The sequence below is a fragment of the Xiphophorus hellerii genome, chromosome 17 (genome assembly GCF_003331165.1).
Source record: "Xiphophorus hellerii strain 12219 chromosome 17, Xiphophorus_hellerii-4.1, whole genome shotgun sequence".
Taxonomy (NCBI): domain Eukaryota; kingdom Metazoa; phylum Chordata; class Actinopteri; order Cyprinodontiformes; family Poeciliidae; genus Xiphophorus; species Xiphophorus hellerii.
Genome location: NC_045688.1, coordinates 775,252 through 796,224, shown reverse-complemented (window position 1 = coordinate 796,224; position 20,973 = coordinate 775,252). Strand labels below are relative to the sequence as shown.

At 39.1% G+C, this 20,973-nt stretch overlaps 1 protein-coding gene across 2 annotated transcripts in view; it reads left to right on the top strand.

The window, feature by feature from the left end:
• Positions 1 to 20,973, top strand: part of LOC116736903 (plexin-B2-like) — a 124,814-nt gene that overhangs the window by 101,127 nt on the left and 2,714 nt on the right. For both annotated transcript variants that reach the window (XM_032589775.1, XM_032589776.1), the window contains 26 exons: positions 1,468 to 1,555; positions 1,660 to 1,850; positions 3,476 to 3,624; positions 3,742 to 3,874; positions 6,394 to 6,530; positions 6,599 to 6,781; positions 6,888 to 6,987; positions 7,279 to 7,491; positions 7,660 to 7,743; positions 9,225 to 9,314; positions 9,868 to 10,004; positions 10,083 to 10,183; positions 11,478 to 11,707; positions 11,830 to 12,011; positions 12,944 to 13,010; positions 13,978 to 14,124; positions 14,831 to 14,908; positions 15,021 to 15,099; positions 15,742 to 15,842; positions 17,035 to 17,116; positions 18,129 to 18,280; positions 18,994 to 19,154; positions 19,373 to 19,520; positions 20,088 to 20,152; positions 20,225 to 20,300; positions 20,877 to 20,951. In XM_032589775.1, coding sequence (XP_032445666.1) covers positions 1,468 to 1,555; positions 1,660 to 1,850; positions 3,476 to 3,624; positions 3,742 to 3,874; positions 6,394 to 6,530; positions 6,599 to 6,781; positions 6,888 to 6,987; positions 7,279 to 7,491; positions 7,660 to 7,743; positions 9,225 to 9,314; positions 9,868 to 10,004; positions 10,083 to 10,183; positions 11,478 to 11,707; positions 11,830 to 12,011; positions 12,944 to 13,010; positions 13,978 to 14,124; positions 14,831 to 14,908; positions 15,021 to 15,099; positions 15,742 to 15,842; positions 17,035 to 17,116; positions 18,129 to 18,280; positions 18,994 to 19,154; positions 19,373 to 19,520; positions 20,088 to 20,152; positions 20,225 to 20,300; positions 20,877 to 20,951 — 3,249 coding nt within the window. The remainder of the gene's footprint in view (positions 1 to 1,467; positions 1,556 to 1,659; positions 1,851 to 3,475; positions 3,625 to 3,741; positions 3,875 to 6,393; positions 6,531 to 6,598; positions 6,782 to 6,887; positions 6,988 to 7,278; positions 7,492 to 7,659; positions 7,744 to 9,224; positions 9,315 to 9,867; positions 10,005 to 10,082; positions 10,184 to 11,477; positions 11,708 to 11,829; positions 12,012 to 12,943; positions 13,011 to 13,977; positions 14,125 to 14,830; positions 14,909 to 15,020; positions 15,100 to 15,741; positions 15,843 to 17,034; positions 17,117 to 18,128; positions 18,281 to 18,993; positions 19,155 to 19,372; positions 19,521 to 20,087; positions 20,153 to 20,224; positions 20,301 to 20,876; positions 20,952 to 20,973) is intronic.

The following is a 20,973-nucleotide window of genomic DNA, read 5'->3' as shown; positions in this document are numbered from 1 at the left end:
ATATTTTGCTCATGAATGTAGATAAAAAGTTGAGGTTTCTGCTAAGAAACAGCTAAATGCTGTTTGTTTGCTTCCACCTCGTTCTCTCCCATTTTCCTCCCTATGATTCCCTTTTATTTCTTCCACTTTTTGCTCTTTATCTTTTTTTTCCCTGAAAACCTCCAGAAGAAAACGTCCTCTGATTTATGAGCACAATTGTGCGCGTTTGAGTTGACCTTCACAGTTGGAGCGAGGCGGTGTAATTTAGCATCGAGGGGGACGAGGTTTTATTTGTTTCACCGCAAATCCAAACAGGAAAGTTTGGACTTATTTTGCTTGTGTTGTGAGGACACAAATGTTTTAAAAGGTCACCTGACGCAGCTGCACAATCGCACAGTTTTGAAAATGAGACAAATCCTCACTTTCATAACATCTGTTCAGTTAATATTTGTCTCTCCTTCTATTTTGAGCATTTTCTATATAAATGAATCGTCTTTGTGATTTGTGCTGCACTGAAACTGTGATGTTTGGTTCAGTAAAAGCTGCTAGTTTTCTACTGGATTTCAACTTGAATGATTAATACTAAAATATCTTTTCTGAAAATCATGTTTCTGCATAAAATCAAGCAGAAATTACATAAATATTGTTAAAATTTTACTAGCCCCACCCCCAAAAATTCTTGGCTCCGCCCATTTTTGGTGTGATCAGTTTTGTATCCTTTTATCATAATAAAAAAGTTGTTTGAGTCAAATTTTGAAGTAATGAGACTACGAAGGTGACGCAAAGTATTTTTAAGTATTGTGTAGCCAATAAATGCTAACTGTTAGCATTTTTCTCTGCTACACAATAATAATTTAGTAACAATTAATGAAATAGTGGAAATGTTTCCACTGACAGTTGCACTTTTAGCTGAAATGACAATTATTTGCATTTGAGCTAATAGTTTTCCTGTTAGCACAAATGCTACTGCTAACTGACAGTTATCATTAGCATGGTACCTTGAATACCATTAGATAGACTAACTGTTAGCATTTTTACAGGCTACAGTCCAATAAAAATGAACTGTAGCCTGTCCCACAAATACTGTTAGCAAAAAGCTAACTGTTAGAAGACAGTTGTACTTTTAGTTAGCAGTTTATTTATTCAAATGTCAACTGTTAGCTGATTTTTAGCTTTTTTGTTTAGTGTGTTAGCTGAGATAAATGAAGTTATATTATTAAATGAAGACACTGAAAGTATTTTATCCATCTAAAGGTTCTGCTTCAAATCAGTTTGTCAATCAATATGTCGACAAACAGACATGACGTTAGAGTTACTGACAGAGTTTGTTCATTTTAAAAATGTAGAAGTTAAACATGGACAAAAGAAAACTAGATGTTGCAGAGAGATGATTGTTGTAAAAATAAGTTTTTTGGCTATAAAAGCCTTCGCCTGTAGGAGTTTTGTTTGTACCTGTGAAGAAACAATGCTGTATGTCTCTGTGTGCAGTTTGCTTACGACGAGCAGCAGGAGGTGAACATTTCTTTCCATATCAAAGTCCAAGACAGGAACACTAAGATTGACAGCACGCTGACAGGTTGGTGTGTCGCTCTAAAACACAGAGAAAAGCGAAATAAAGAAGTTTTTCCTCTTATTTCCAGTTCTGATCCAGTTGCATCCCCTCTTATCTTCCCCTCCCAGTCACGCTGTATAGCTGCTCAGTGGGAAGAGAGGACTGCAGTCTGTGTAAACACGCCGACAACAAGTACAACTGCGAGTGGTGCGAAGAAACCCCTCGCAAAAACAATAATGAACAAGACATGAAGTGTCTATACAAGGAGATCTGCAAGTCACCAAAACTGGCTCAGTGTCCCGAACCAACTATCACTGACGTGAGTCATCAAAACCAAAGTTTCCTCCTGCTACTTATCATCATCAAACACTGCACCACCACACAATACACCACCAGAACTTTGAGGTACTTTCCAAAAGCTTCCAGGTACTTTCATGTAACTTACTGGCTGCTTTCCTGAATTTTAAGCAAAGCGTTTCAGAATCTAGCAAGTTTTTTTTCTGGGAACTAGTTATGCAAAATTCACATTTTACAAATGTTTAAATTCCATTTAGAAGATTTCAACTGCTTCTAAAACCAGCCCAGCTCTTAAAAAGATCAAATAAAAAATCCGCAAAGAACGGCTTTTGGCAAAAGTTCATGTTCTTGACTAGATGTTTCAAAAACGTCCGAAATGTAACGTCAGGAATCAGCAGGCGCTGTCCTGTTACCTAGCAACCATAACAGAGTTCCAGCATGTTTGGTCAGCTGGTTTTGCCGCTGTATGCCCTGTACAATGGCTGCTGGATATGACAAGTCTTTTGTTGTTGACTCACCATCCAGAAACCACTTGCTGCATTCTTGTTGGTTGTGCAGGAGGCTTTACTTTTGCTTTTCAAAGGTGTATGTTGTATAGTTGCACGTTTGTTTGCAGCCGTCGATTTCTTTAAAGTTCCCAGAAGAAGAAAAAAACTGTTAAATTGCTTTGTACGTTCTAGGAAACTTCAAACTCCGTTTTTGCTTTTCTGTTCAAGATTTTGTTCAAGATTTGTTTGTTAGATTTTTAAAAAAGTTTGCATCTTCCCTCGATGTTGGAGAATCAAACTTTTAATGAAATTCCTGAACCTCGAACTTCTCCAGCACTTCCTGTTAAACTTAGACTTAAACTTGATATTCACTTTAGCTTGAACAACTTGTTTAAATTGCTGCTGCTGTCCTAGCTTTCTGTATTTGTCTCACATTGCAGGTTGTAGTAAAATATTTTAGAATATCAACTTCAGCTGCTAGATGATGCAATTTTCTCCTCTGGCAGTTTTGGGGAAATGTTTTCACAGTTCAGAAAACATTGAAGTTTGTTTTTCTACATAATGCAACATAAAACATCTCCTCCAGTGATCATAACTCAAACAAAACTACGTTATATATGAGCTTATCTTGGGTTTCTTCTCTCCATTTAGAGACTTTTCTCTCTCAGAAAATAGATTACTGCTGTCAACCGCAGGAGAGTTTCTGCACCTTTTCATTGGGCCGGCGATTCATTTTCTGTTTCAAAGTCCTTTGTGGATATAAATCACAACATTTCATCTGAAATACCACATAATGTAAAATCACCACAGATAAAAGCTTCTGGGATTCCTGCATGACTGCTGAAAGGTTTCACACAGAAAAACCAAGCAGTGAGATACAGGATGTACTTTGGATGTTTGTTTCTTTTTGCTAAGTATTATTTTGCTATATAACAGTTAGCTTTTTTTGCTAGCTGAACTAAATGCTAACTTAGCATTTAAGCAAACAGTTTACTTTTTATCTTAAATGACAACAGTTAGCTTTAATTATTTTTATTATAGTGACTGTAGCAGGTAAACTGATAAGAGCTAACATTAGCTATAATGGATTCTTCATAAAATCCAGTAAATTACAGCAACCGACTGATTTGAGGTGTTGAAATGTCTATTATTCCTCCAGATCATCCCTTGCTTTGGGCCGCTCAACGGCTCAATCGCAGTGACCATCAAAGGCTCCAACATGGGAATAAAGAAGGAAGACGTGAAAAAGATCACCGTGGCCGGAGTGAACTGTAAACACCTGGAGGACAGATACTCTGTCTCCACCAGGTAACGACCATAAACTCCACGTAACTCTTCACATTAGCAGGATCTTTGCTCTGATGACGTATGGAAACCATAGCAGTGGATGATGGGTTATTGATTTACTCGTCTTTCTGTCCAAAGTGTGGTGTGTGAGATCGGACCCAAGCGAACACCGCCGTCTGACCTCCCGCCTGAGCTGACCGAAAGCGGACCGGTGACCATCGAGGTGGAGGGAAACAGAAGCACAACCTCTAAAATGAACTTCATGTATCGGGTGTGTTTTCCTACAAATCTTTATTAATCAGAAATATTTCATCAGTGGTGACCAAACTTTTTGCCCCAGCCCCAAAACTGGCAAATTTAAATTATTGGCCGGCCACAAAATTCATTAAAATAAAAATACAAAAATTTACATATAATAATTTTTCTTTTGACCTGCTCAACTATAAACAATAAAAAACCTGAATATAATTAAAGAGAGAAAACATAAAAAGACCTTTGGTTCGTTCACTTATTATTTACGCAAATATTTCAACATTTATTGCAAGTATTTCCAAATTAGCTCCACAAAATTAGAAACTAAATGGAACTGAAGTCAAATTTCTTGCTTTTATTCAGAGACTTGGCTGATAAATCTGATTCTGACAACAGGAAGGTTTTAGAAACAGTTCAGTCTTGTGTCAGGAAACCTGCTCTCCACGTTTCAGAGCCGATAAAATACTCAAACACTCGAGGATCCACAGATCGAACCCCAGGAACATGAAAAGGTTTGTGATCAAGTAAAAGTCTCCCTCAGCGACGCCGAGATATCTGCTCTCTGCAAAGAAACGAAGCGTAAATAAATCCCTCACAAGCAGATTCGCCTCTGAGCACAACTCCATTTAAATGTATTTTTATTCTCCACCTCCCGCAAGCAGAGAAACAAACATGATGGAAATAAGTTTCACCTGCTGTTCTGTTTTGTTTCCTGAACGCGACTCAGTCAGGTCGTTTAAATATCGCTGTTCACTTCTGTGTTTCCTCTTTGTTTGTTTTTGAAGAGACAAGAAGTAATTACAGAAAACCGCTGAGACAAAAATGATTTACTCCAGCGGCGGTTATTCCGCCTGCAAGCTCTAATTTCAGGAATTTGAACTTTGGCTTTCTGCTTTGTTGGTTCTTTCCGACATCAAAACAGGAAATATTAAACACTTGAGGAAAAAAAAATGTTTCAAGGTTATAAACGGTCCATTTTAGTTGTTTAAAATCCTACATAACTTCTTCTTTTTGGTTTTTCTTTGTTTTGGAAGGCCTTAGTAGATAAGTTAAAGGGGACCTATTATTCAAGCTTCAGTTTTTACATGTTTTAATTCTTCCATTTGTGTCTGTGCTGCTTCTAAAAACACTTAAAAACCACACAGCTGGTTTTTTGGCAATAGATTAATTTTTTGGGATTTTGGAAACCAAGCAACCTTAGCCTAGCGCTGCCCTGTTACCTAGCAACCTCAGTGGAGTTCCGCCCCATTACCTAGCAACCCAAGCTGCGTTCCGAAACATTTGGTTTGCTGGTTTTCCCGCTGTACAATGGCTGCTGGAAAAGAGAACTGTTTTGTTGTTGACTTGCCATCCAGAAACCACTTGCTGCTTCCCTGCTGGGTGTGCAGGAGGCTCCACATCTGCTTTTCAAAGATGTACGGATGCATAGCTGTTCATCTGTTGGCAGCCATTTTCAGTGTGAGCATATTGTTGAGTTTGGGGGCATGGCCAACAGCAGCTACTTTGGATTTAAAGTGACAGGAGGCCCTAAAACAGCTGATCTGACCAAAATCTGGTTGATTTGTGCTAAAAATGTAAAGAACAGGCTTTGTATAGGCCACACGCCTATCCTAACCTGTTCAGGGAAGCATCACAGATTTAAAAGCTGCAAACCTTAAAATATCTCATCACCTCCTGGATCTCCACATCTTCTAGGATGAGTGGAAGGAAAACGTTGAAGCTTGTTTTGAAATCTGGAGGAACTGGCGCTGAGAGTCTGTACCGGTTTTGAAACGTTGGATCAGGCTCCCGAGTTCAGATCTGTCTCCTTGGTGTCAGAGCCTGAATAAAGACTCGAAGCATCGACTCGGATGCGGCGCAGTCGCCGCCGCGGTGAAGCTGTTCTGAGTTTCCTCTCTTTGGGGATGTTTATTTTTATTTCCTGCTCTCTTTGTGACAACAGCAAGAACAAATCTGGAGCGCAAACAAGACAAACGTTTGAGTGCAAAGCACAGCTGGACTCCTTCACTTTAAATTCATTTTATTTTTGTTTTAGTTCCTTTAACTCTGCTGTGTTTTAATCTTTGAGTTAAAGCTGTCAGACTTGAACCACTCAGCTTTTTATCCTTGATTTCCTCCAACATTTATACATATATGCATTTTAAACCAAAGCTAAATTCTTTTTTTGTGCACACAACCTTTAAAAGTGATAAATACGCCCAGATTTTATTTTTATGTTTTATATTTGATTTATATTCAGTAGAAAATTACAAAACAGTTATTTGATTTTTGTTTTTTGCACAAATTCATTCTAATGAGATTTTGCTTGGATGGCCGCGCTCCAAACGAACAGATTTTCAGACTCTCAACAAACAGATTCACAGACCCAGTGTAAACAGACATAGATCACAAAATTCTGGTTTTTTACATTAGCAGAATATCAACAAAGATTTTTGGACATTTGTAATAGAAATGGAGCCTCTGCGTTATGAATTACCAGCAGGAGTAAAAACTAATTGTTGTGGAGTCAAACCAGGTGTTTTAAATGTTTCTGTTCAGGATCCTGAACCAAATCTCATTGATCCAATGGAGGGTCCAGCAGCTGGAGGGACGATCATCACCATCACCGGAAAAGATCTGGACACGGCAACCAAAGACGACGTCGCCGTCTCCATCGGAGGCATCGCCTGTGAAGTGTGAGCTGAAACTTTCCCGTATCGTAAATAAACCGTCACAACACGCGTTCACTTCCTGTTTCCTTCAGCTTATCGTTTGGGACGAACATCACCTGTAAGACCGGCAGGTACAGTGCTGCTGCAGCTTTTCCGGTTTCCATGACAGTGACGGTGAAGTACGGAGGAAACACAATCAAAAACCTCCCCAAACCCTTCAATTACACCGACAACCCAAAGGTCACCAACTGCACTCCCAACAGCAGCTTCGTTTGGTGAGTCTGTTTATCTGCCTTCATCCTCCTCCTCCTCCTCAGCAGTCAGACTACCTGCTGTATTTCATTTTATTTCCTGTCTCGTTTCTCTGGTTTTAATCTGCAGTGGAGGTCGAAGGATCGTCGTGACGGGAGCTGGCTTCAATCTGATCCAATCGGCCTCCATGAAGGTTCTGCTCCACACCAACAACAACTCCGCCGAGGAGGTAGGAGATTTCCTTAACGAGGTTTTATTCAGGATTTGATTAAAATCAGGAAAACTGTTCCAAACTCAGACATTTTCCTTATATTTATAAGAATAATCATCCAAATCTGGTCCAAATACGGCGATTTGTGTCATTTATTGTTTTCATTTGGGGTTTTTATTAATTGGTAAAACCTTTAATGACAGCAAATTGTCACCTTGATGCTCCTCCGTCTTTATTCAGAGCAGGAAGCCGCCAACCAGACCCACAGGAGGAAATAAAACATTTTCTCATCTTTCATGTCTTCCTCAGTTCAAGTCAAAGTGCAAACGTACGAACGACTCCTTCATGGAGTGCCACTCGCCAAAAGTGAGCAGCCATCTTGTCAAGAGCAGCCATGTTGTCAAGGCTCAGCTGCACCTGGACAACGTGAAGAAAGACGTGACCTTGAAGTACTTCCCTGACCCGACCTTCGAATTCCAGACCATTAAAGACCTCACAGCAACCAGCCTCATCATCGTCACGGTGCGAAGAGACTCAACGCCTCACGATGAAAAGCAAAATGTCTCACCGAGAGACACCAAAACGAGAAACATGGACGCCTCGCGGCGAGACGTTCGGACGCTCAAACGCCTCGCGGCGAGTCGCTCCGCGTTAACTTCTCTCTCTCTCTCTCTCTCTCTCTCTGAACAGGGGCAAGGTTTCTCCAAGGCCATCACGATCAGCGAGGCGAAGGCCTCCATACAAGACGTACCATGTAACATCAAACTCCTGCAGGTGCGCAGAGTTGAAAATCCTTGAAAGTGCTTGAATTTCAATTTGGTGTTTTCATGTTTTGGAAAATGTTTGAAATTCAAACTGCACCATTTTGTAATAAAGTGCAATGAAAAGCCTAAATTTGAACATTTAACTTTTTGTACACCTAATAAAAAATCATAAACATTTTTTTCTCACTAAAGTTAAATCAGAATAAATTTTTATTCTTTTTTAGGACACTTGGAATCATAGAAACTTAGTATTGATGTGTTTTAAAGAGTTTTTTGACTTTCTTTGTATTTTGTGTTTGTTTCAATGTGATGAATATTTATTGTTCATAAAGCCTCAATGATATTTTTATCTTTTTTATGTTAAATGTTATTGAAATGGGAAATTCTTTGTCATGTTTGTGTTTTGTTTTTAGACCAGTCAAGTATGTAAGGAGACATTTCAGAACATAAAATGTTATTACATTTTATTTCATTTAGAATGTAAAATTCTACAAAACATCATTATTAGTTACTATGATTGAACATTTCTTGTCATAAGAATTTTGATTTATAGTCATGATAGATTTCAGTTATTATAAAAACTATTTTATGCACCAACAGCATCAATAAGTACAAATAAATATGATAAATGTGCAGTTTAGAGATATAAATAATTCTTCTTTGTATGCAGCTGCCTAAGAAATTAGTAAATTATGTTAATATTTATTGTTATGAGAATAATACTACAACATATTCCTCCGCCTTATTAATAACTGTAAATTTAAACTTTTTTTTAGTTCATTTGTATTTTTTTTATTTCTAAAGTGTGGTGCTGGAAAAGTTTGAAAACTTACCTTGAAAATGCCTGAAAAGTGCTTGAGTTTCGCCTTTTTGGCGCCTCTGATGGATGAAGTCGTGATGTGAAAGACGGTCGCCTCTTTCACGCTGAAGCTTCATCTGATTCCCTTTTATAAAAGCAACCGGAGGTGACGCCGTCACGCCGCCGGATCCGCGCTCGGCCACACCGAACGCTCGGCGCCGAGAATCAGTCGAGCCTCGGATCAAAGGGAATCGGTGAAGCTTTCAAACTCTCCTGAAAATAAATTCCCTTCATGGTTTCCTCTCGTCTTCCTGTGACTGACGGAAACTTTGCAGCCTGGAGTTTCAGGAGTTTCTCTGTCTGCATTTGGATCAAGAATCACAAGACGGATCTGGAAGGAGAACGGATTCAGCTTTTATAAATCTGGTTTTGGTCAAACTGGATTGGTTCATTTCATCACCAAACCAGAGATTTTCTCTGTGATCAGCAGCTGGACCCAAATAGTTCTTTTTTCTCTGGTTTCTTTGTTGTTTTCCATTCATTTATTAATTGTAGTTTGTTCTTTCATTGGTTCATTTGTTCTTTATTTTGTTTTTCTTTGTTGTTTTTTCATTCTGTTCGTTCTTTTGTTACCTGACATTCGTTCTTTCCATTCAGGAGGTTTTTCCGTTTCTTCTCCTCCGTCTCTGCAGGACGATAAGTTGATCCTGGAGGCTCCTTCTTCTCCGCCCAAACCCAAGTCCCAGAGCGCAGACGCGGCCGACGACATGCTGGATCTGGTGGTAAACAAACCGACTCGGTTCTGTTTCGGTTCTGCTGCGGCTCGACCCAAACGATGCCGACACGGGTCAACGTTCAGCTGAAAATAAACTCTAACTGTGCAACATGGAGATGTTGGGACAGTTAAAAATAAAATATCAGAGACTTTAGTTTTTCCAGACATTTGGGGTTTATAAATATTGCATCCATCTGTCTTTCCCTCCTGCTTTTTTAGTTTGTTTACATTTTTTCTCCTTTTTTCCTTCTTCTACTTTGATCTTTTCTTTTCTGTTGTTTCACTCCTAGCTTTATTTCATACAGTTCTTTCTTTCTTTGCATTTTCTTTGTGTTTGTTGATTTTGTTTCTTTATTTCTTTCTCTTTTCTTTTCTCCTTTTTTCTGTCTTTGTACTTTTATTTTTTCCGTTTTCTTTCTATATTTCTGCTTCTTTCTGTTTTTTTCTCTTCCTTTTTCCATTTTCCTTCCCATCTCTCTCCTTGTTGTTTTTGAGATTTTCTATTTAAATTCCTGTTTCTGTGCTAAACTCAAAGTGATGTTTTAAATGTATAATTTCAGGTGCAGTTTGGTAACGGGAGGTGGACTGCAGGAAAAGTTCAGTTCACCAGGATAGTATACATTCCTCTCGCTATAATCATCCCCGCTGTGATCGTCCCCATGCTGGTTTTCATCGCCATTTCCATCTACTGCTACAGGTTTGATAAAGTTTTTAAAGGTGCAAAAATGTGGCGAGAATCAGAAACAGAAAAACGATTGTGTTTGATTCCCGTCAGGAGGAAGAGTCAGCAGGCAGAACGGGAATACGAGAAGGTGAAGCATCAGCTGGAGAATCTGGAGGAAAGTGTTCGAGATCGCTGCAAGAAAGAGTTCACAGGTATTCATCCAGAAAGCTGCAACTATTTAAAACAGAGGATTGAACCTATTTTATGTTTAATGGGTTAATTTTACATCTTATACAGCAGATTCAGTAAAAATCTTCTCTTTATCAACATTGAATTCAGAAATTAGTCTTTCTGACAGCTTGTGTCTGTCTTATGAACTTCTGCCAACTCAACTCTGTGAAACCAGCAGCTTTTTTCTCGACTCATTAAAAACTTCCCCTCAGATCTTCTTGGCAAACGGTTTCAGATGAATCTGACTCTTCTGTCGTTCATCAGGACGGTAACTGCAGATCGGAGAGTCAGGGATTATTACAGCAGAGTCATCGATACTCATAAATATTTATCAATACTCAGAACACAAAAAGATGAATTCAGTTTAACGAAATTATATTGTGAAATTCCAGCTTGTCACAAAATTAGCCGTTAATCAGCTAGTAATTATTGCTATAAGATTAATTCAGATCTCTTAATTATGTTTAACCTGTAGCTGGATTTTGTTATTTTTACCTGTTTACTGGGTGAAAGCTTTAGCCTAGCTTAGCTCTGAGTTAATGAAAAGTTATCTGTGCAGTTATCATTTTATCATCTGTTTACTATTAAATGTTTGTAGAAACTAAACCAAAGTGGATAAGTTTGACAGGCCTCAGTTATGTTCTGCCAGTAACAGTAATAGTTTTATTCAGTAGTAGATGCTAACTGCATCTACTACTGAATAAAAATTGAAACTTTAACTTTATAAGTTTTTTAATTAAATAGTAGCCAATAAACCACTGATTTGTAGATAATAATCTACATTCTTCAACAAAAAGTGAAAACTATTCTTTTTCAGTAGCAACAGTTATGCTAATTTATCTTGCTAATACAAGCTAGCAGACAAAGTTAGCCTTATTTTGGTATTAAGTTGGCAAAAGTAAGTTTCTGAGTAGTAAAAATATAATACGCCTTAGTGGGTAAGTTTTCTGAGACCTGAATTATGTTCTACCACTAACAGCAATCAGCTAACTTTACTAGCTAAACAAGCTAGCTGAGAACGTTAGCCTAACTTAGCTTTATTCATTGGTTTATTGGTAAAAAGTAAGACTTATTTTTATCTCACTTGTGAGAAAGTAACACAAAATAGATAATAACCCAATCGCATCCATGGATGGTGAATATTTTTTTTCTAAAATCCGATTTATGTTCTACGCAGATTGCTAATTACAGGTTATCTAAAAAACTATTAGCTTCTGTAGTGAATGAGTTCCTGTTAGCTGTTTTCCGTAATGTTTGATTTCTGTTTTGTTGCAGACCTGATGATTGAAATGGAGGACCACACCAGTGACCTCAGCGAAGGTCGAATCCCTTTCCTGGACTACAAAACGTACACGGACCGAAACTTCTTCCTGCCGTCCAAAGAAGGCGATAATGACCCCATGATCACTGGAAAAATACAAATCCCAGAATCCCGCAGGGCTACTGTGACTCAGGCACTCAATCAGTTCTCCAACCTGCTGAACAGCAAACCTTTTCTCATCAACGTGAGTTTAAAACTTTTGGTTGCATTCCTGGTTCCTGAGATGCTAATTTAGATGCTAATCCTTTTATTATTATTATCTATGCTGATGAAGCTGTTATTAATGTCATTTTTTTTCCTTTCCAGTTTATTCGCACATTGGAGAGCCGTTCGGACTTTAACGCCCGGTCTCGGGGAAATTTCGCCTCCCTCCTGACGGTGGCGCTGCACGGGAAGCTGGAGTATTACACAGACATTATGAGGACGCTGCTGCTGGAGCTGATGGATGAACACGTTCAGAATAAAAACCCCAAACTGATGCTCAGGAGGTGAGAACATGTCAAGGAATTTTATTAATTTGACTTATTTAAACTCAGAGATGTAGAGTAGAAAACGTTGTACTAAAGTTAGAGTAAAAAAGTATTTGGTAAGAAGTTTAAGTTTACTGAGTAGCTAATCAATCATTTAATAATTAAAAATTACATCATCAGATGGACTAAAATAAAAAGGTTTTGTGGAAATGTTGGTATTTTAAGGACCAAAATGGCAATAATTCATAAATAACAAAATCAGGCAAAATAAAATGTTTACAAATCAGTTTCTTTAAATAAAAAACTTATAAAAGTTTTACAAAATCTGCAGTGTGAGTCTGTCTGGTGAATTTTTGGTTAAAACATGTTTGTTTTTCATTCAGTGAGTAAAAAATCCAGAAATCTTACTCAAGTAAAAGTAAAAAGTACAGCGCAGTTAAATTACCCCTAAACGTTAAATTGAGTAAATGTAACCAGTTACTACCAAACTCTGGACCAAAGCGTTTGATAATAATCGACTAAAAAAGCCAGACCAGCGATTACATCACTGCAGAACTGGTGACAGGCGGCGGCCATGTTTCTTTTGGCTGTCAGTTCCTGCTCAACTCTAACTCTAAAAGTACTTTTTGTTTCATAAAAGTTACTGAAGTAACTGTAACTAGTTGGTCCCCAGCTGTTTATATTTGCAGATTTAGTTTTTTATCCGCTGCAGAAACTCTGAGCCGTTTTATTTGCTGTGAATTGATGATTGCGACAGCAGAGGAAGTCTGCCGGCGTCGCTGCGGCGTTGCTCTGAAGCGTGGAAGTAATCAGGCTGTCTGACTTCCTGCTGGGAAGCTGACAGCTTTGTGATTGTGCAGCAGTGAAAAGTGAAAACCTCCTTGCAGCAGCTCTGCAGTGATGAAATGATTCCTCCTGGTGTTTCTGTGGGTCTCATGTTTCCTCTGCAGGTCAGAGACGGTGGTGGAGAGGATGCTCTGCAACTGGATGTCCATCTGCCTCTATCAGTTCCTCAGGGTAACAGGCTTTTCTTTACTCTGTTATTCAATATTCTCCTATGAAAAGAAAGTTTTTTACACCAGTTTATTACTTTCAGATTGCATCAGTGTTTTATTACCGTCTCTGTAATTCGACATATTTCTGAAAGTGGTGGATGTGATTCTCTGTAGCTTATTTTAGATCAGATTTTTAATACAAATATTTTATTATTTGTTTTATTTGCTGGTAAATTTCAACATATTTCAGTTGATATTTGACTTATGAACTGTAAAATATGGAAGCCCATTCCTGCCGTGAAAGAAGAAATGAAAGCCCAGAGGGAGTTTTAAAATCATAATTATGGGAGTAAGTCAAAGTCAGTCAAAATTATGAAGGTATGGTAATAATTTTGAGATACAAGGTCATTACTTTAACTTTCAATGTCACAATTATGAAATAAAAAGTCATAATTTTGATGTTACAAGTATAGATTTGAGATAAAATTTATAAATTTCAAATACAAAGAATTTGAGATACAAAGTTAGAATTTTTGCATATAAAGTCATTATGTTGAGATATACATTCATAATTTCAACTTTAAGTTCATAATTTTGGCTTTCAAAGTCATAAGTTTGAGATATAAAATATTAATTTTGAGATATAAACTCATTGTTTACAGTTATAATTATGAGGTAGTCACAGTTTCTCTAACGAGGCTTTGCTCTAATTTCATAAATATAACTTTAAAACTTGAAATTATGACTTCTTATTTTTCTGGTTTAATTAAAATTATTAATAAAGAAACTGCCTCAGATTTTTTTTTCATACTTTTTAGTGTTAGAAATTCAGTCTGGGGTCAAACTCTGACCAAAAAGATGACAGAAAAGTCCTGATTGGTGAATCTTTTCTGGAAACGCTTCATTATTCCAGCTGATTAGTGAATATATATAATATATAAAATCATATCTTTGGTCTGTTGGAGTGACTCTGTGTGTTTGTGTCTCAGGATACGGCCGGGGAGCCGTTATACAAACTGTACAAGGCCTTAAAGCACCAGGTGGAGAAAGGTCCGGTGGACGCCAGGCTGAAGAAAGCCAAATACACGCTGAACGACACGGGGCTGCTGGGAGACGACGTGGAGTACGCCGCACTGGTCAGTCTGCTCTCAGCTGGGACTTTCTGATTACTGAACGGTTTTAGCATCTAAACGAAAAAATTCACCTTTTTCTGACCTAAAGATCAAATATTGGGAAGTTAGAGGTCAGTGTAAGAGAAATGAAATTAAAAAATATTCGTTCAGCTTCTGGGAATCTGTTCATTTAGAGTCTTTGAATGTGTTTGTTCTTGTTTCGGGAACCTGTTCGTTTGAGGTCAATGAATTTGTTCGTCTGTGAAGCTGTTCATTCAGAGTTTTGGAATCTGTTCGTTCAGGAATCTGTTCGTTCAGGAATCTGTTCGTTCTTTTTTTACGTCAAAGCGTAAACGTTGACTCAGCGCATTAAAAAAAAACGCCAGAGGAATCGTTTCACTGTCGGCGTCCTGCAGCAGGACAGAACTAGCAGTTCTGATCCAACACTGTGAGTGTGTGTGTGTGTGACCGTGTGTGTGTGTTTTGCCGTATCAGCTGCTGATTTTTAAAGCCATCTGACCCCTGAACTCCTGCGGTTTCCTGATAAGGTTCATTTGGTTTAATGACGCTGAAATGAACCGTCATTAAACCGGTTCATTTTTCTAACTGACTGAACTTCCTCCTGACATCAGTAAGAAACAGAAACCAGGAGACGCAGCGCAGACGGAAACCTGCACTGTGTGTTGTTTGGGATGAAGGTGACAGGTGTGTGTGTGTGTGTGTGCGTCAGACTCTGCAGGTGCTGGTTCACGGCGAGGGACCAGACGTGACGCCTGTCAAGGTGCTGAACTGCGACACCATCACCCAGGTGAGTTCCTGTTTCCACATGAAGGCAGAGGAATCCACCGACTCTCTGAAACGTTTTCCTTTCTGCGTTCGCTTACAGGTGAGGTTATGATTTTGTTTTCTGTTTCCTGCAGGTGAAGGAGAAGATCATTGACCAGGTGTACAGGAACCTGCCGTATTCACAGAGACCAAAGGCAGAAGGCGTCGCTTTGGGTGAGACGCACAGTTCAGCTATGGCAGAAAATTATTTCTTTAGTTCATCTAGAATCTAAAACATCTGAGCTGCTTTTAAATGTCCCGTAAACATGAGACCAAATCCATGGACTATAAAGTTATGAAAATGATATCATGGAAATAAATTTGTTCTCGGATGATTAGTAGGGCCATGCTAACAAAAATAAAAACAAAATGTTTCCATTAAATAAGAAACACAATTAAAATCACGTGTTTCAGTTTGTTCACATGAGAAATTATTAAAAATCATCATCCTCCTCCTACTTCCTGTTGTCTTCTTCTTCGTTTCCTCCAGTAGAAACGTCCGGTTGTTGATCATGTGACTTGCCTGATGTGATAAGCGTTTCCGTTGCAGTTTTGCAAAAAACTCTAATTTTGACACAGCTGAAAAACCAGTTCATCTCAGCATGAAAACGTTCACCTTTTTTTTTACTGTCATGTTTCCTGTAAGCAAATTTATTTTCATAATTCCAGTTTGCATAATTTTATGGTCAATGGAAACAAAAGTCTTGTGTAGATTTGTAACAGAAACTATTGACTGCCTGGGGATAAATTAGAGTAAAACACATTTTATCTCTGAAATCCTCGTAGTTCTCCTTGTAATTCCTTGTTTGTCCACAGAGTGGCGCCCCGGCTCCACAGGTCAGATCCTGTCCGACATGGACCTGACTTCGCAGACAGAGGGGCGCTGGAAGCGGCTCAACACGCTGGCCCATTACAACGTGAGTTCAGCCTTTAACTCCAATAAATGAGCCTCAGCAGGACTCAGAGTCTGGAGGCTGAGATGAGAGTTAAATCCTCTAATGAGGAAACTATGAAGGATTCTGCAGAACAAAAGCACAGCAGCTGTTTTTCTGCTTAAACATCCCCTTAAAGCTGAAGGCACTTTGTCCACAAACATCAGGTTCTCTCTGAGGCCGTTGGGTTTTAATTTGGATTTTTCACCAGATGCAGATGGAAGATTTAGAAAGTTGGTTTCCCTGCATTATTTTTAACCCTTCAGAATATTTGGCTAAACTTTATTTATCTCAAAGGGAAATTAAAATCATATCATCTGATTATCATCAAGAGTCGTTTTGGACGGTGATGCTGAGGGCAGAAAGGATATCCAGGAGCAGTCAGTGTTGCAGCGAATATGGAGAAGCCTCTGACTGAAGACTGTTGCTGTTTGACAGTTTCATGGTCGTCATGACGGGATAAATATTTAGTTATGAATCTAAATATTTAAATGTAAGCTAAATATTTAGCTAAGAGGTAAATGTTTAGCTCAAAGATAAAGTTCTAAACTAAATATCTGTAAACTGTTACTTTTGTAAATGAATGAATATGAATGAAACCCATTTTTCCTCTTATTTCTGGCTAAATAACCAAAACTATTACTGTTAATTTTTGACTGTAACTGTACTCCGTAGAACGTGCTGTTGCTAATAGGCTGCTAAATCTTTCTTAGCTTGAGTTAATCTGCTGTTTACCAGCTGCCCCTTTTAAGAGATGAAAATAAAATTGTTTCTACATTACGCCTGAGCTGATGGGTCAAAGGTCAGCCTGAGTTTAGGTTTTCAGGTTTTCCTCTGATGTGTCGGTTTCTGTTTGTCTCCAGTTCATCTTCTGGCTTATTGATCCAGAGGAGATTCATGATGCTGCCACTCCTTCCTGGTGCTTTTAATCAGCTTTGTTTCAGCAGAGACCTTTACTTTTTCACCAAAACAACCCAAAGCTGAAGAGCAGAAAATGTCGAGCCACTCGAGACTCGACTGCAAAACCAACAGAAACTAAATCACTGCTGCTGTCCAGACTCTCCTGACATTTAAGGAGGATAATTAATTCAGAGGCGGATTTTGCCTCTAATAACCGTGTAGCTTAGTTAAACACTTTTCTCACAGTTTGAACAGATTTTTATTTTTATTCTTCCAGGTTCGGGACAACGCCACGTTGGTTCTGTCCAGAGTTTTGCACACGCAATCGTTCCACCAGCACCAGGACAGCCACGATGAGAGTACGTCTTCTCATTTTTTATTCCACGTCTGGGACGTTTAACTGCAGCATCTTCCAGTATTTACGTTGGTTTACCGCCCTGTTAAGTTGTTCTGGATAATGGGTGGAAAAAGTGATCAAAGATGTTAAAATTAGGCTAAAAAAATCATAAAGCCGTCTGTTTTGTGTTTATTTATCCACTAATCAAACATTTGGCAACAAAAACTGTTAAAGACCCAAATAATTAGCTTAACTTTAAATTTACTTTTTCATGTCTGCATAAGCAAAACAACATTAAAAGTTTTTCCTCAGCGTTTTTTTATTAAACTTTGACCACAATAGCAATAATAATTAACCTTATAATTCTCTCCAAGGAGTTTTATTTTTTTATTTATTAACTGCAGTAGCTACATTTTCTAATTAGTTTCAGAATAATCTCCCCATCCCAGAAGAGAGAAACCTATAAATGTGATATAATAAACCAGAGGAGGTTATGCAGAAAATACCTTCAGAGGTTAATTCAGTCATAAATCATATGGCAGCAGAGCTAACTTTAATTTCTTTGTTAAAACACATAAATCCTAAAATATTAAAAATATATTAAAAGGGGAAACTTCCATTTGGGTCTCCACTCCTAATTAAAACTTCACAAAACATTCAGACGACTTTTGGCAATAAATTTGTGTTTTTTGGTGAGGCGTCTCAAAACCCTCCCAACTGTTAATTCACATTCTAGGCCCGCTGCGCCGTTACCAAGCAACCCCAGCCGAGCCCAGTCCCGTTACCTAGCAACCCCAGCCGAGCCCAGTCCCGTTACCAAGCAACCCCAGCTGAGCCCAGTCCCGTTACCAAGCAACCCCAGCCGAGCCCAGTCCCGTTACCTAGCAACCCCAGCCGAGCAGAGTTCTGGAACGTTTGTTCAGCTGGTTTTCCCAGCCAATCATCGGTCGATTGTTTGGTAGCCATTTTGTAGTCGTGACCCGTTGATAGGTCGTCTCTAAGTGGTGAAGGTGATTTTATGACGTCGGCTGCAGAAAACGCGCTGCTGGAGGACGACAACACGTTCCACCTGGTGAGGCCGACGGACGAGATCGACGAGGTGAAGTCGAAGCGAGGCAGCATGAAGGACAAGGCCATGACCAAAGCCATCACAGAGATCTACCTGACCCGGCTGCTGTCCGTCAAGGTGAACATCCGGCCTAAACTCGCTTCACAGACACGTCGTTAGCATTAAGCTAAGCTAAACTTCTTATTATTATTTCATCATATGAACACGTTGCTGTGCTTATCTCTGTCTTCATATATCAAAATGTTGAGCTCCTTCTGAATATTCCTGCTATATATTTTGGTAATTTCAGTTTCTATGAATTTTGAAATATTTAAACTTTTATGCAAATTTCAGCCCCATTGAAATGCATCAAAATGTTTTGGAAATTCAGCATAAACTTTACAGTCTGTGGCAGCTTACAACGTCTGCCGACTTCAGCTTAGAAACTCCTTTCAACTTCTAAACAAGCTCAAGGCATCAAGTTCAGATGATTCAACTTTTTCATATCTTAAAGTTTTTCCAAAATCATGATTTGAGTTTTGGCCGTTTTCAGATTTATAATGTGTTTCAGTGACAGTGTGTGTACTCTAGTAGCTGACCATTTTTAAAAGAAAATGTTGCTGTTTGTACATATTTCACTCTAAAAAAATGAATCATGCATCAAAACGCAGCCAAGAGTTTCTGCTTTGAGGAATAAAGGATCAACGCAGAGTGTTTATAACGATTGTCTCTAAAACACTCCATGACCGCAGACATGTCACCCCTTCCTCCATTGGGTTCCTTTGGGTTCCTGGCTGTTTTGTAAAGAACAGAAACTTTTTCTAGTTCTTCTTCTTCTTGTCGTGTTGCAGGGAACCTTGCAGCAGTTTGTGGATAATTTCTTCCGCAGCGTCCTTTGCACCAGCTCTGCCGTCCCTCCGGCCGTCAAATATTTCTTTGACTTCTTGGACGAACAGGCGGAGAGACACGACAACGTGGACGAGGAGACGCTGCACATCTGGAAGACCAACAGGTAGCTGAGTCAGAATATTTATCAAAATAAATACATTTAAATGAATTAATAGAAACCAGGTTCCAACGCCAAGATGGCCGCCAAAGACCAGGCGTGTCTCTGAAAGAAACTACACCAAAAAGACGTCAGAGCTGATGCTAATCATAAATGTTATCATTATTTAACCCAGTTGTACCTCCTGGGTATAAACCATGTTCCTGCCGGTTCCGTTCTTCCAGCCTGCCGATGCGGTTCTGGGTCAACATCCTGAGGAACCCGCAGTTCATCTTGGACGTTCACGTGACGGAGGTGGTGGACGCGTCGCTGCACGTCATCGGCCAGACCTTCATGGACGCCTGCAGCAAGACGGAGCACAAGCTCAGCAGAGTCAGTCCACGCTACGCTTCTTCTGGGTCAAACTGGAGTCATTTAAAATGTCAACAGACTGATGGATTTATTTGAACGAAACTAGAAAGTTTATTTGTTTTCTGTCTACGTTCTTTGAGTTGAGAAGTTTATTTTATTCTTATAGCGATTAACTAATAAAAAATGGACTGAAAATGAAATGAACAGCAGCTATAGACCTGGCTGATAAATCAACTTAAGTGATTAATCAATTTTTTTCGATGGAATATTAGAGGCAGGCTAAGGAAAATAACGACTGAATCTATTTTCAACTGATTTCTTATGATTTTGCGACGGTTTTTGGTAAAATTGTGGTTATTCTGCTAATATAACGACTATATTCTCATAGTTAAACTAAAATTCTCATATCCTTCCCTAATACTCCGTCATTCGACTCACAGAAGAGATGATTGAAATAAAAGCCACATTTTGAAAATGTTTGTGGAAAAGAAGGAGACCAGTTAATCAGCCCTGAGGGACGCCAGAAACCAGCCGAGGAGGTTTAAGCTGCTGCTGCCAGAGATCAGCGGGTTTGTTTTCTGTCTGCAGGAGTCTCCTAGCAACAAGCTGCTCTACGCAAAAGAGATTTCCACCTATAAGAAGATGGTTGACGAGTGAGTCCACACCACCGGCTGATGTTCTGACCCGGTTGATTCCTGGATGAACCCGTTTGTTTTTTCCCTCAGTTACTACAGAGGCATCAGGCAGATGGTTCCGGTCAGCGACCAGGACATGAACACACACCTGGCCGAGGTGTCCCGGGTAGGACAAAACCCTCCAGAACCACAGATTCTGGGTCAGAACCAGCTGGACCGCCGGTTGGTTCTGGGAGGTTATGAGTAACAGATCGACCCACAAAAGTAGTAAAATGTTCATATTTGTAACGTTACTGGAGATTTTATGTGATGCATCACTTCACATTATGTTACAGATAAAAATCTGAAAAGTGCGGCGTGCCATTCATTTTTAGATGGACTTTGACTAGACCATATGTTTGGGGCGAACCTCCAAACTGGTCTCAGGAATTTACCAGTGAAAAGGGGATGAATAAATAGATTTTTCATCCTTTTTCTAAAAAACAGATCAAAGTTTTTTGTTTCTCATCTTTTTTCTGTTACATAAAACTGAAGCTTGTAGCGTTAGCATGTTGGGAACAATAAATAAAAGGGTGTGAATACTTTAACAAGAACTGGAGCTGTAGATGAGGAGAGCTAGAGCGCCCTCTGCAGGCGCTTCCAGCTGAACAATAGAAAATACTGAAGTTTATTGAATTTACTTGAGTTACTAATATTTTGGTGTTTTTTTCTGTTGTTTTTGCTGCTGCTCTTGTTCTGGCAGCAACACACAGACAAGCTGAACACCCAGGTGGCCTTGCACCAGCTCTACCAGTACGCCAGCAAGTACTTCGATCTGGTGAGGAAACTTCTGATTCACT